Here is a 14,951-nt window from a genome sequence, read left to right on the forward strand (position 1 = left end):
TTATTTTGACTATCATCAGATAGGGTGATCAAGTTTCATTGATAAATTGTCTATTTAAAGTTATATAGATTTACCTAAATTTGTTAGTCGTTTTTTCGTAGATATGAGATAGTTAATTGCCTAATAAACTGAATTTTTGTTCATTTTAAATTTATAGTGTGTTATATTGCGTATAATATGCATATTTAGAATAATTTTTTAATAAAAAATTGTCTAATTGGAGTCATATCATTATACAGCACATAATAGACTTTATATAATTTTTCTACTAATATTTATAAATAAGTTATGAATTTCTATGAAATTATATAAAATAAACAGTATTTCTTATCGAATACAAATAATATCATTAATAACAACCATAGAGAATACCAAATTAATTAATTATCATCCTCCATATTTATATGATTCACATTTTTCAAATCCTCTTTCTTCACCTCTATTATTTTTAGATATTCGTTAGACAAGCTGAGTAATTCCGTGTGCTATATTATTTATAGTATGTCCTAATGCTGCCTCTATTAGTTATTTCGTATCTTAGTATGTATTTAAATCGTATTCTTCCACCTAATACTTGTCGATTATTACATTTTTTCTATGGATTAATTCTTCATCAAAGGATTCGCTACTTTTGAGTAAATCATTTACTTATATTGCTGGTCTTTTATGTGTACTATTTATTTACTTGTTTAGCTAAATCTTATTATTTAGTTATACTTCATCCTATTATATCATATGTATAACTGACTTATTTGTACAACTTTATACAATCTTGGGCGCAGTTAAACATGACAATTCTGCTTAATTTTAAAATGTTTTAGCAGATTTCAAAAATCCATGATGATTCATTTTTAAAACTAGTAAAATATATATAATATATAATTAAATAATTAAGAAATAATAGTGGTTTTCTGGTTTCTGTTTGAGTTTTGATCAAATTATTCATAAGTAACAAAATCATTTCTATTATTAATGTAAAATTATAATTATTTTATATCATAAAACGTTAATTGAAAATTTTTAACCTCACAAGTGTATATCAAGCAGATTTAAAATATGTTAAACCTAGTATCCTCACTACCAGAAATAAAATTAACGTTGATTATTTTTTTCAACACAGATAAAAAGAAGCTACATTGAAATTTTCGTTCATCTAAAGTCAGGAATAATAATTTCAGTCCGCTAGGCCGTAAATAAAAGGAGTTTGCTTTTAGTGATCTATAATTTGAATAAAATATATTATAGTTAATATCTTCCTTTCAGCTTCATTTTTAGAAGAAGATGAAGTGATAGAATATCAGTAAAATAAGCATTCTTTTTAATCATGATACAGTATAAAGATCTATGGATTTAACTTTGCATTTCGTCAGTGAGATAAATTAAATATGGTAATCAGTTTAAATAAAGATTTTAAATATAAAAATAATAACTTATTGTGAAATTAAATGTTAATAATAGAAACTAACTTATTAAAGTTAATGTATTGATATTTGAAACACAGTTATTATATATTACTTATAATATACTTTATTTATGTAATTTATTAATTAAATATGAAATTAAATGGTTTATGACAATGATTTAATTATTTATTAACCAAGACAAACTATTTTTACAATTATCTAAATTAAAAATAATAGTAATTTAAATTTCCTTTAAAAGATATTTATTGTACTGATTTAGCGTAGAAAAAAATATTGTTGAATGAGGATTATAATAACTAATATTTGTAACGTATTGATATAAATTTTAAATTGTAAGTTATCAAGATAGTTGCTGTTATGATTTACAAATATTAATATATTAACATTAAAACAGATGAATGTTTGAAATAAATGTTACTGTTTGATAATATTTAATGATAATACATATTTGGTATAAGTAATGTCATATAATATATATTCGATTTAAATATAATAATAAATCTACCATTCATCGAATAAGCTTTGACTGCAAAGCATATGCTTAAATTCTAACGATATATTTGTAATACTTATATATTTTATTAAAATTTATCATCATATAAAATGATTGACTACAAATAAAAATTATTTCAAATATAAAGAAATCTACACTTCTATGAAATTCATATTTGGTCATAAACATCTTAAAATTATAGTTAAAACCTAAACAGCATACATACCTCGATTCAATAGAGAACTAAATTGTAAATTTAAAAAACTTTACATTATTAAATTTAAATATTTAGATATATCTTTATACACATAATAATCATATGAAATCTGGATTTTATTATAGGTTCAAGTAATAAATATTACTTTTAATAATATATATTGTTATTATATTTTATATATATTTATATAAAATAGCTTATTATTAAAAATCACCATAGATAAATAATATTATAATAAGCATAATAAATAAATAAAAATATAAAATAATAGTTATATTTATATATTTAATACATAAACTTATTAAATAATATTAATAACAAATCATGATTAATAATAAATAAACAAATAAAATATATGACAAGCATTATTGTAATAAAATATATGTATTACTTATAATTTTACGTATTATTTAACTTTTAAAAAATATAAAAATTAACAGTATATTAAGTTATCATCGATATAAATCAAGAACTATTTTTTAGTGTTTTTATGATTTTATATTATTAATTTTAGAGTAGTTAATCCAAGTTAACCGCTTATCACAAAAAGCGAAACTATTTAATCCTAATTATTTATGAATTAAAGCACTTATCGTAAAATTTCATTAACTAAAAATGTCCGGAACCTGTACTGATAGCCAAAATAATTGCAATGAAGGAAATTATTGTCCAACAGGAACTACTACTGAAAAAGTATGCATTACATGCACTGAAGGTTGCCTTACTTGCTCAGGTACCACCTTAGAAGATACAATGTGCGCCACTTGCGCAGACGGCTAATTTCTTGATGGAAAAAAATGTTCATCCTGTGACTCCAAATGTAAAATCTGTAGCACTACTGCAACCACCTGTTCTGTCTGCGAAAACGATAACTTTTTAGAGAATAATGCATGCAAAACATGTACTGCCAATCAGATGAAGCCCTGCGTGTGCACAGCCGCCGTTAATTGCACCACCTGCGCCAGCGATAAGACGAAGTGTGCCACCTGCAATGGAAATTACAATTAAGATGCTGCCACACCCTGCTCTACCTGCAACCCCGGTTTTTTTGAGAGCACCACCGTTCCAAAAACCTGTACAGCATGCCCTGCCACCTGCCTCACCTGCACCTCTGCCACCGAATGCCAGACCTGCGCCAATGTCAACGTTTTGGTCGGTTCCACTTGCGCCCCTTGCTAAATTGCTCAGATGAAGCCCTGCGTGTGCACGGATGCCGTTAACTGCGCCACCTGCGCCACCGACAACACTAAATGCGCCACCTGCAACGGAAACTACAACCAAGATGCTGACACGCCCTGCTCGACCTGCAAGCCAACATTTTTCGAGGATACGACGGCGGGCACGAAAACCTGCAAAGCATGCTCAGCTAACTGCATAACCTGCTCATCTGACACCAACTGTACAGTTTGCGATTCTGGTTTCGTTGTTGAGGCTAACAAGTGCGAAAAGTGCGCAGACTTAAACTGCACAACATGCCAAACCGGAAAGAACGTCTGCACCGCCTGCACAACCGGATTTACCTTGACAGATAGCAAGTGCGTCAAAAACTGCTCGGAAGATTCCGAGTGCGCTCCTTCTGAAATTTGTCAAACGACCTGCAAAACCTGCACTGACAACTGCGCTACCTGCAAGAATACGCTTAGCGAGTGCAAAAGCTGCCTTTCAGGCTTCATTTTGGAAGGAACTACATGCACTTAATGCGGCGATAACTGCGCCAATTGCGATGGGGATAAAGCAGTCTGCCGGTTGTGCAAGCGCAACTTTTTCCTCTAGACTGGTGCTTGCACGACCTGCGCTGGCAACACCGTTGAGCAATGTGAGTGCAATGAAGCCATAAACTGTGCAGCCTGCTAGGTTGCGGACACGACAAAATGTGAAAATTGCCTCACTGGGTACAAGAAGTCGAATTTGGGTTCTTGTGACGAGTGCTCGGAAGGCTTTTTCATGAGCTAAAAGTTGTGTTCCAAATGCGGTGACGTCTGCAAGAGCTGCTCAGGTAACGGCGAAAGGTGCGATACTTGTGCTACTGGGCACACGATGAGCATAAACCAAATATGCGAAAAAGACTGCACTGATGTTGTTACTGATGGCATGGTTTGCGTTGTGGAGTAAGTAGTGGCGTGTGGGAGTGATGGTTAGACAGTTGCATGCAAATGCTAAACTGCGGTGAACTGCCTCAAATGCAACGGGACTGATAGAAAAAATGCGAGTCCTGCATGCCAGGATACACGCTTGCGGAAGAGGTCTGCACTGGGTGCACTGAGGGAGCTGAAGTTGTTGGTGCGTTCTGCTTTATTTCTGGAAATAGGTCTAAAAATAACCTTTCTGGCGGAGCTATTGCCGGCATTGTAATTGCAGTTTTGATTGTTGCTGGTGCGATAGGTGGCGGGGTATTCTGGTTTATGAGGGAGAAAAAGAAGACATCGGTGTGTGTTGAAGGTTCTGCTGGAATACAGGAATGAAATATTTTATTGGTAGCATTTATAGATGTGTAAGAAGTTAGATCCTACCGGTACTAAAATTAATTAGATTATAATTGTTTACCTGTGACCATGCAATTTGTGAATGGTCCCGCTGCAGATGGGAGACTTCCCCTCAAAAGGCACAAGAAATTGATTCATAACAAGGAATGTTAAGTAGAAAATTGTTTACTATATTGTGAACATTATCAGCTTAGGCGTGTTAATAAAACTGGTTTTAAAGTTAAAACATTGTTGTACATTTCTCTCAAATAGATTTTAAATTTTTATGTTACCTTTAAATAAACCTAGCATCGCTGTAATCACACTTACTCTACCATAAATTTAATAATATTTCTTAATTACATAATTAAATAAATATCATCATTAACTGGATATAGATTTACATAACAAAAATTTCATTAATAAATTTAGAAGAGTCTTTATATTATATCTTGTTAAATACAATGAACAAGTTATTCCAAAATAACATTATATTGTATCTAAACAACAGTAAATATATACTCTCAATCGAAGATCTATACAAACTTTATTTCATCTTAAAGTTTAGTCGGTACAACCAGATATACTGATAATGCAGCATTCAGCAAGTTTGAATAAAGACATGCTCTTATTTTTGCAAGCAACAGCGTCGTCTGACTAACCCGCTTTATTCGTAGCTTGTTTCGCCATTCATTTTAAAACTATATATTGGATACTATATGTAAAATAATAGCATTTTTAAAATAGAAGCGTTTTAAAATTCTTAATACTAGGATATTGTCCATATCTACTAGCCACTAGTACGACATAGTAGAGTACTGTATATAGGGAGGTAACCGTTAATAGTCAAATTTTTATGCCAGCTGGTGTGTACTTAGTTTAACAATTAAGCTTTATCGTGTTGCAAAAATGCGTTGAGCGTGTTAATTACGCACCACAGGTTCTTTATTAAATTAGTCATTACACAGATTAGTTTCATAGTAATTACTAGGATAACTACACTATTTTTAATATAGTTCTATATTATAATTTTTATCTAATTAATATTACCATTCCTTAAATGACCAATCAGGGCTCGAATACCAAGACAGAAGCTAAGCCTACCTAGCTCACTTTTTCCTCTTTAGACAACGATATTATGGAGCTTCAATAGGATGTGGTGTTTTCATTTATCGGAACTGAATTTTATATAAGCAAAGTTGACGATGCCGTATGTTACCTAAGAGTAACCATTGATACTGTTGAAACCCTCAGCCTCCTGCACCTCTTCATGTGGCAGCATAGGCAAGGTCTGCTACTCAGAAGCGACATCCAACTGATCATGATACAAGATGAACTGAAGGATCCTAGTATATCAGTATCTGAATACTGGCGTAACTTGGCTTCGTTGTCCCTTCAAATGGGATTTTCCACCATGTCATTTAATAAATATATTGATATTTTGTTATAGAAGCCAACCCATTAAATGATTATAGTATCAGACGTCCCCAGAATCGACTCTCAGTAGCTAGACACCATGGAGGGATTGAGCCACTTCCAGTTTGATGCTAAAATGTCCAATTCCATGAAATTGGTTATTTTGGAGCGAATTGGCTTGACTGCCCATAAATAAAAGCAATATGCTCATCTACTGCCAATGATACTGGGGTATAGCGCCTACATTATTTAGAATTAAATTATTTAATATTAAAAATAGGATATGGAAAGTATTGTTAAAGATACTGTTTATATTAAAAATAAGGATATTGATAAAGAAATTCTTGATCCAAATTTCCCTCAGGTTTATATTCATCATGCATAAGAAGTGTATACTACTGCAACCGTTCCATCTGAGATTTAATATAAGGCTACTATTTTAGACACTAATGGAAATAAGAGGATCAAGAATTTTACATTCGATAATATCACTTAAGTCTTCAAGAATATCTTTGAACTCCCAATACATTTAATAGATTTATTTAAATTTGATGGTACCAACAAGTTCATCTTCCAGCAAATGTGCGACGTGTCCTACCTGTTCAAGGCGTAGTACTTTGCGGTGTTCTCAGCCTTCTTCCCCCTCGAAAATGCGGTTATGAGCCAGAGCTCGAGGAGCGGTAAAACTGTCACCCTGCACACTATATTCTACTTCAACCTGTTATCGGGGCTGAAAATTCCCATATTGATTAACATTGGATTTACAAAAGATTCGCGTGAGCTGGAAACGCAGCCGCTATACGATAGAAGTTCTATCGAGATTGGTTAACGCCTAAAAGCTTTATTTTGCGACTATCAAAGTAAAACTGTCCTTGGAGACGTTATTAGTAGTAATTTGAAAGATGGAGTTGAATATTCTAAAACGATGGCTTATGTTAAAATAGAGTGTTTCAACTTAATCAAAGACTATGATATACTGGCATTATAAATATTACTTAAAAGTATATTTGTTTCATATTTCACGGGATATTCTTATTTTGAATAATTTTCGTTAAGTTGTGGGTTTAATTTTTTTAATTATTAGCAAGCAGATCAATTGAAATAAATCTAAGTCACTTTAGAAGAAGAGCTAAAATAATTGTAGAAAGAAACTGGAAGTAATTAAAAAAATGAGGAGGTATAGTTATAAATAGATCATGTATCCAGGAGAATTAAGTCTTACTAAAATGGATTTATTAAACCAGATAACACGGTAAACTAAATTCAGGAATTTAGCAAAAACAAGTAAATTATTCTATTAGTCGATGAGTGTCTAGCTTACCAGAAAGCCAACTACTAATTGTGCACCAGGGCGCTAGTTAGAATAGCAGATTAATTTGTTGCCAAATTTACGGAAAATGCAAAATCGAGCATCGATGAAGTACTTTAGAATATCAAGTAGATAGCAGCTAGTCAGTTAATATAATTATTAGACTGGCTAGAAATTCGTAAAAATGGTTTGAAAGTATGTAAAATTGATGATAATAACAAGCTTTTACTCTTGGATGAGGCAAAGCAAAAAGTAGAATACATCCTTGGTGACCCTATAGAGATTGACCGATATTTCCTTAGGTTAATACCGTCTGAAGTATTTAAAAATTGTAAAGCTTATAAACTCATTGATCTAATGGGTATTTCGTCTCCCAATTTTATCAACCTTAGAGAACCATTAATAATAAGGGACGCATTCTAGGAAATGATGTCAGATGTTAGAAAATAAACTACAATTGCCGTATTTAGGGCAAAAGTCTACTAGTTTCTCCTAATGTTATACAACCCGCGTGGTATCGAGACAATATTCTGGAGAAACGTTTCTTTTTCTATGAATTAAGTAGCAGATTCCATTAATATAACTAATACACCAAGCAGCTAAATTAAAGATGAATTAAACAAATATTTAAGCGAATAGTTTAGTACAGAAACCATGTACATTGATTTCTTCACAAGTACATACAATGTTACTATAAAATTCCCTATAGAAAATATTTATGCATAAATTCCCTTTATCTCAGCAAAATCTGCTCACCTACTGGCTGCAGGAACTGATCTAGCCCTTATAAACTTCATCAGATAGAATTAGTTTCTTTATACTTCCGAAAATAGTAGAGGTTAAACTCCATATACACAATCGAATATCCTTGGCACCTCCTAGATGCACCCTTCTTGTCTGACCTAAAGCTACTACAAAGATATGCGAATTACAACCTAGACTGACGATTCTATGAGACAATAAGTAAACGATAAGGTAAAAAATATGAACATCAAGGACTTCTACCTCACGATGGTACCGGAACTAGCTGCAGAGCTTTAATTCTTATGTCCACTGATTTGCCCTTAAATAATAATCAAAAATTCAACATCTAAATATTTATTTAACTCTACACGATAGTATTAGTATAACATTGGTGAAAAAATTATTGACCTAAATATTTTATCATCTCATAGATAGATTTTAAATTCATTATTTATAGAAAGAGAAGATAAGTAAGTTGGTGCAACCTCGTTAGGTAGTAACAGATTGGCACTGAATAAAATTTTAAAATCATAATCCATTTAAGATTTTAATAATAACTTGCGTCTGACTTCATCGTCCTCCCTAAATAGAGAAGTAGTGTTTATTCTTAGTTTTACCATGAGTTAAAAATTTGTGTAAAATTTAGTTATACTAACAACATTAACAGAAGAAGATCTTGTATAACAGTCGTGTGGCGCCCAACAGATATTATGCTAACTTAACTAACAACAAGTGTCTGAAATATCAGCGGCGCTACTTCTTATTGTTTCATTATGCTAAAATTCTGATCATGAGACAGGTATGAAGCTGCTGATGAATTAAATCAGTAAAGATTCTTAATTTTTGGAGATATACGAAAATCCATATTACAAATATACTGCAGTTACAGAAATCAAGTTAGACACATTATATAAATAGCTTAAATCTCTATTCAAAGAAGCATGTTTCATGTTCCTGCAACAGTCATTTGATAAATTTTTCAATGCAAAATCTCCCACTCTGTAGGAATTCTTTTAACATGCTATTGATAATGCGGGAATATGTTATGCAAAATTGCTATCAATAGGCTAGATTAAAGCAGGTTAAAAGCTCGCTATTGTAACAATTGTTGATAAGAATCACATATCAAATGTATTTTTTAAGCCACTGCCTCCAATGCCAGACTATTTGATTTCACTTTTTGGGGTCAGTGACTAATAAGTCATAGACTTCAGTGATTAAAGACTTCTGTCCATTAACACTCACAGTAACAACGGTCATAAATTTTCTAGCCTCAACTTCTTGATTGAATCTGGAAATCACATCCCTGAAGAAGTTTCTACCAAATAAAAGGATATAGAAGTTGCTTTGTGCTTCTAAATTTCTAGCAAATAAAAAACTACGGTTACATAAATAGTTCTATTCCATAAAAATGGGCATGCACGGCACAATGATGAATAAGATATCGAATAAGACTAAGAAAGGTTAAGTGGAGTCCAACAATGTGCACATCTATCATTCACACAATTTAGCAATTAAGATTACTCCATAGGTAGCTATTTGCAGTAGATAAACGTATTTGACGAATTTTAAAAAGTATGGTATTATAAATGTTATTTCTAGTATGGTATCTAAACTTTTATATAGTAGTAGAGCTTTTCCCCTGAATATGAAATTCATGTGGACTGCTTTTGGGGCTAGAACTTCTTCCTAATTCCAAGATAGTAAAATATACGAAGTGTGCTGAGGACTGCAAATCCATAGCTATTTCTCTTCGAAGCTGTCAAAATTAACAAAAGTGATGCAAATAATAAGGAGTCTTCGGTGTCTATGCACATCATCGTAAACTAACATTAGCACCTTTTCTAGAAGCTAGGAAACTTATACGAAACTTTAGAATTCGCATCGCCAGCAATAAGAGTGTAAACCAATGTTGCCTGGATCCCGAACAAATTTAATACGTGCACTGAAAACCCCATACAAATTACCATTGAACAAATTAACTCTTTAATATTAACGGTAGAAAGTTGCCGTGTTGAAAATAGTATTTAGTATAGATTTTTAAGCAATCCTATGTTAGCAAAATTTGACCTTGGTACAAGCACTGTAATGTCGTACTTGCTTAATATAACACTTTTCCCTATCGCAGTCGAAGGCCAAATTCTAGTGGTAAATTAGCTTGCACCTGACCACTCGGAGTTCGTTGTTCCAGAGCCATCCAAGTCTGAAGAGTAGACTGTTGAGGATGCCTCCATATCGCAATACCATACGTTATGCCAAGCTGCAAAGGACAAGTATAGAAACGAGCTCTCTGATGACTAAGTGCAGTTCATGCAAAAGAACGTAAATGGGGTTTTTGATGCAGCATGCGCGTTACTATAATTTGATGATGGATTTTTTGCATTTAACGTAAAATATTTATCCTAAAGGCCTGATACGAGAGTTTATAGAACATTTTTTAAGGATGATTGTTTCGAAATTATTTAAAAATCCACACGGTTATTACTGGATACGTTTTCACAGCTGAATGCTGTTATAGTGGCCATCGAGGATGGCGTCGTCCACGTGATAATTCTTGAGTGAAAGTGAGGGTTCATTGGTTCTACTGCTTGAGGTCGCTGCATGGGGAAACGGGTGGGCTAAATAACTGCTTATTTATATTAACTGTTTCATATATATCATATTCTAGAAATCTCAACGGATTCCTTAAGCTTGAAATTAGCTATTCCAAATGAGTAAGGTTTTAAGAATAGGTCGAACCTCTGTAAGGCATCTCAGTGTTCAGATAATTTTTAAATATTCTGGCTACATGATATTTTACAGGAATTACTTTGCTTCAGCGCTTCAATTGCTAAATATTGGATGCAGTATTTGAGGTCAATTGTGATCGTTGTTTATAATTATGAATATACTTGGTCGAGTGTGTGAAGAATTTATATGTACTAGCCTTTTGGCGGCCTAAGATGGCGCATATTTCCATTATAGACGTCGCGAAAGTTTGTTCGTTTCCGTTTCAAGCTCATTTACAATTTTAACTCAAATTGCAGATCAAGTGATAAAAGACAGTCTGGTCCGGCAAACCGGTAGGAATTACAATATAGATACCCAAAATAGGTTAACGTACGGTTTATGTTGTTTTGAAAGATGGAATTACTGTGCTGAAATTCTAGCTTCATGTATTACTCTATGAGTAATAACAGAGCGGTATGGCACTTTTATGCTGGACCAGTAGCGCATATGCAAATTTAAAAAATTGAGGATAGGGTTACTGAATGTGAAGCTTACTATATATTGGTGCCTGCAATTTCCATTAAAAGCAGTAGTGACTTAACACAATAGTTTATTTGGTTCATTAAAATGGTAGTAAATGCACCAGACTAGCATATGGCGGGATTTATGGTACATTAATAATGAAACAAAATAGCTGCAGTTTTCGCTATTACTCGTGATCTTCGTACCTAACAATATCAAGTTATCGATCTTCTTTATATTTATTGGTTGAGGATGGTCATCACTTCTAGGTTAAATTTAATAATCAATATTATGATTAGGTAATATTACTTTGACCGATAAATATAGCTGGATATGCATCGTAATCCTTATATTATTATCATACGAACTATTTACCAACAGGTAGTTGCTTGCTAATAGAACAGAAAAATTATTTCTAGTGTCAGTAACTTGTTTTCGTATGCTAGTGTTGTGATAGTGTATGGAGTTAAGATAATGACTAAACACGGTACTTATTATTATAAGATTACAATTCCTAGCATTTTTACTTTCTAGAGTCTCTCTACACTCTGGAGGTAAAACCGATATACAAGACGTACAATCTGAATTCCCTAACTATATTTGATACTTAGTGCAACTGAAAAGATCATTTTGCGATCGTTAACTACTCATGGTATAACTAAAGTAAACACGGAGTTTCACAGCGGTCTGATTGCTGTTAGGGTACTTATAACTGCAGTAGTAAATAATAATACAAGTCTCAGATGATTATATTCATTTAACTAAATTCCCATCATATGGGAAGAAGAATGGAGTTGGAAAACCTCGTAAAGTAACAGGATATTACAGCAATAATCTGCAAAGTGCGAAACCCATCATTATTACTAAATCAAATAGCCGCATACTGCGTGCAGAAAATAGTACAATATACAGCATCAAGCTTGAGCAGCTGGTAGCTCATGAGACTTGTGATATGGCCCATGTGCAACCAAAGATTTACTTGATGGTTCTTAATAAAATTATAGATCGCACTCATTTAAAATGCTGAATGCAAACACATTAAATGCCGTAATAATTTATATCAAGATATCCAGTGATATTTTACTTATTTATAGTATAGTGCATCAACTTCGAATAATAAGATATTCTCATGCTGCAAAAATAGTTCTGAAGGGTCCTTAGGGTCTCTAGGGTATTCCACAACTTTCTTGGTTCCAACAATAGCCATCATTACCACAAGATGGTTGAATGCGAATATTTCCATCACAAGTTATTACCTTGTGGGCGCATCTAGCTCACAAAAAATCACTACCAACCCGGCCAAGCCTAAAACGCTAGAAAACATTCCAAGAAAAACTTCCCAGTTCACCGTATGCCCACAAAAACACTCCACACAAAACCCCACTCCAACACTGATAACAAAAAACACACAACTGCTCATCTCTCGGTCCCCATTTTCACGGAACGCCCTTCACGGCTATTTACCTGCCCGTTAAATATACTTACCCCATCTACACCTAAAAACACATCCAGCGATGCCTTATCGATGCCACCCGCTCCATATACCATAAATTCTGCACAAATTCCTATCCATACATCGCGCAAGCTGCATTTTCAGCATCATGCCCAATTTCTTACCCCGTTCCACGACCTTGATTAATTTATCCGCGCAACTTGAAGCGAACTCACTGAAACGTATTCAGACAAACAGCAGCTGAAAATGACACAATTAGAGCCGAATTTTAGTGTGCGGAAACCCGAATTCTTATAATCCTGCGACCACCGCCTCATCGCGAAATTCCAGTCCTTTCCAGCAAATCGCAATTTCGCGTCCGTAAAATTTGGCGGTGCCAGTTCACGCAGGGTTTTGGTGGGGGGAGAAATTCAGAGAAATTCGATATATGCTAATCAGGTTATTAGCGATTTTGCGTATTTTTAGTGCGAAAATGACGAAAAATGGTTCAGTTTAGTGGAAAGAGATGTGAGGGCTTAGAAAGGCGCTGTGTTGATTTTTGGGAAGTTTCTAGGCGTGTGCAGGCTAAAATGAGCGTTTTTGCTCGAGTTTCCGCGGAAAAGGTGCGGCAGGCGTATAATAATGAGATTTACCGTTAAAAAAATTGATGTAAAGTAAAACCGTAGTAGATGAAATGTTGGTAATGGGGGATGGAGATGGGTAAATTGTGTCATTTTTAGGTGTATTGAGTAATAGCGTTTCTGTGTTTAAAGTAATGGAAGTAAGAACTCATTATATTGCATAAATTAATCTTTTAGCCATTTTAGAAGCGTGTAAAAGTTAATAAATGATAAAAATAGAATAAAAAAGCTGTAATAAAGAATAAAATAATTTTCTGTTACAAATGCAAAAAATATAATTTATGTGTGTATACTGAATGTTTTGCTTGTATTTCTTAGCTTAAAATATAAAGATAGTAATTATTATGAGTATAATGTATGATTTAGTAAATTAGGGACGGGTGACTAAAATTTCGACAATATATTATTTAGACCGCAAAGATTTTATTTTGTTAAATAGAAAAATGATTATATAAGCTTAATATAGTTAATTTAGGTATTATATTAGAAAATAATATCAAAACTATATTCAATAAATTTATTCTGCTAAGAAGATGTTTAAAATTGTTAATGCTAGAATAATCTAGGAACCTTGTTTATTTATCAGAAATTCAAGTGTACATATAATTAATAAATGTTAAGCTGCTAATAGTCAGCTAATTTAGAGTTATACTATGATAATAAGAAAATATACCTAAAGCTAGTAAGTTTTTTGTCAATAATTAATTTGTGGTAAATTTATATTAATCCTGCATAAAGTGGACTAAAGTATTCGATTTTTGATAAAAACTATTTTAATCGGTTAGTACATCTATAATATATTGTATTATCAGTATAATATGAAGGTTTGTATAAATAATAAGATTATTTATACATTATAATATAGTAAAATTAATGATGTTAGATGTTTTCCAATTTGACTTCATGTTGACTTTTATATTTGAGTTAATGAAAATTAATTAAATATAGTATCAGCACTATTATACAGAATAAATTTACGAATTTTTTCACAAATATATAAAAATCGATTTTAAAATATTAATCTTTATTTCTATATTATATAACAATATAAATATAAAGTCAAATAATATTACTTATATAATGTGTTATTATCTTTCATTCTATTATAAAACGATATTATTATGTTATTATTCCAGTTAATAAATTCTTTGATATTTGTAGAGATTGCACAATTCACTAATTTCTTCAATTAATCTTTTAAAAAATTATAAAAAGTTTATTTTATTTATATTGTAATTCGTTTTTCTTTTTAGTGTGATTGTATTGTATATCATTTATTTCATTGTTATAGTATTAATTAGATTTAACATAGTAAAAAAGTTATGCTAATAATAAAAATGTTATGATACATACTAGTATTATAAATAATATAATATTAGATAAACAAATTTAAAAGAATATATCGATATTAATTGGTAGATATTTAGCGCTGAACATCTTAGTCTTGTTTTTTCATCATAAAATTATTTGAAAAAATATATTATTAATTCATATAATTAAAAATTATATATTTGTTTCTAAAAGATTTTTTAAAATTATTTACTTTAAAAATCTTAAAATTTTAGTAATACTAACACATTAA

At 31.9% G+C, this 14,951-nt stretch overlaps 3 protein-coding genes across 3 annotated transcripts; 2 read left to right on the forward strand and 1 right to left on the reverse strand. All coding sequences in view use genetic code 6, as the record gives it.

Moving 5' to 3' along the window:
• Nucleotides 1-387: 387 nt before the first annotated feature.
• On the reverse strand, nucleotides 388-849 carry SS50377_21763 (uncharacterized protein; the record flags this gene model as incomplete). Its single annotated transcript, XM_067905658.1, has 1 exon — nucleotides 388-849. One exon carries the CDS (start codon nucleotides 847-849, stop codon nucleotides 388-390), a length of 462 nt encoding a protein of 153 aa, XP_067766975.1.
• Nucleotides 850-2,749: 1,900 nt separating this feature from the next.
• Nucleotides 2,750-4,498, forward strand: SS50377_21764 (Cysteine-rich protein; the record flags this gene model as incomplete). Its single annotated transcript, XM_067905659.1, has 1 exon — nucleotides 2,750-4,498. One exon carries the CDS (start codon nucleotides 2,750-2,752, stop codon nucleotides 4,496-4,498), a length of 1,749 nt encoding a protein of 582 aa, XP_067766976.1.
• Nucleotides 4,499-5,656: 1,158 nt separating this feature from the next.
• On the forward strand, nucleotides 5,657-10,627 carry SS50377_21765 (uncharacterized protein; the record flags this gene model as incomplete). The annotated part of the gene is made up of 1 exon (XM_067905660.1): nucleotides 5,657-10,627. One exon carries the CDS (start codon nucleotides 5,657-5,659, stop codon nucleotides 10,625-10,627), a length of 4,971 nt encoding a protein of 1,656 aa, XP_067766977.1.
• Nucleotides 10,628-14,951: the final 4,324 nt, after the last annotated feature.

Source organism: Spironucleus salmonicida, chromosome 2 (assembly GCF_000497125.1).
Source record: "Spironucleus salmonicida strain ATCC 50377 chromosome 2, whole genome shotgun sequence".
Lineage (NCBI taxonomy): Eukaryota > Fornicata > Diplomonadida > Hexamitidae > Spironucleus > Spironucleus salmonicida.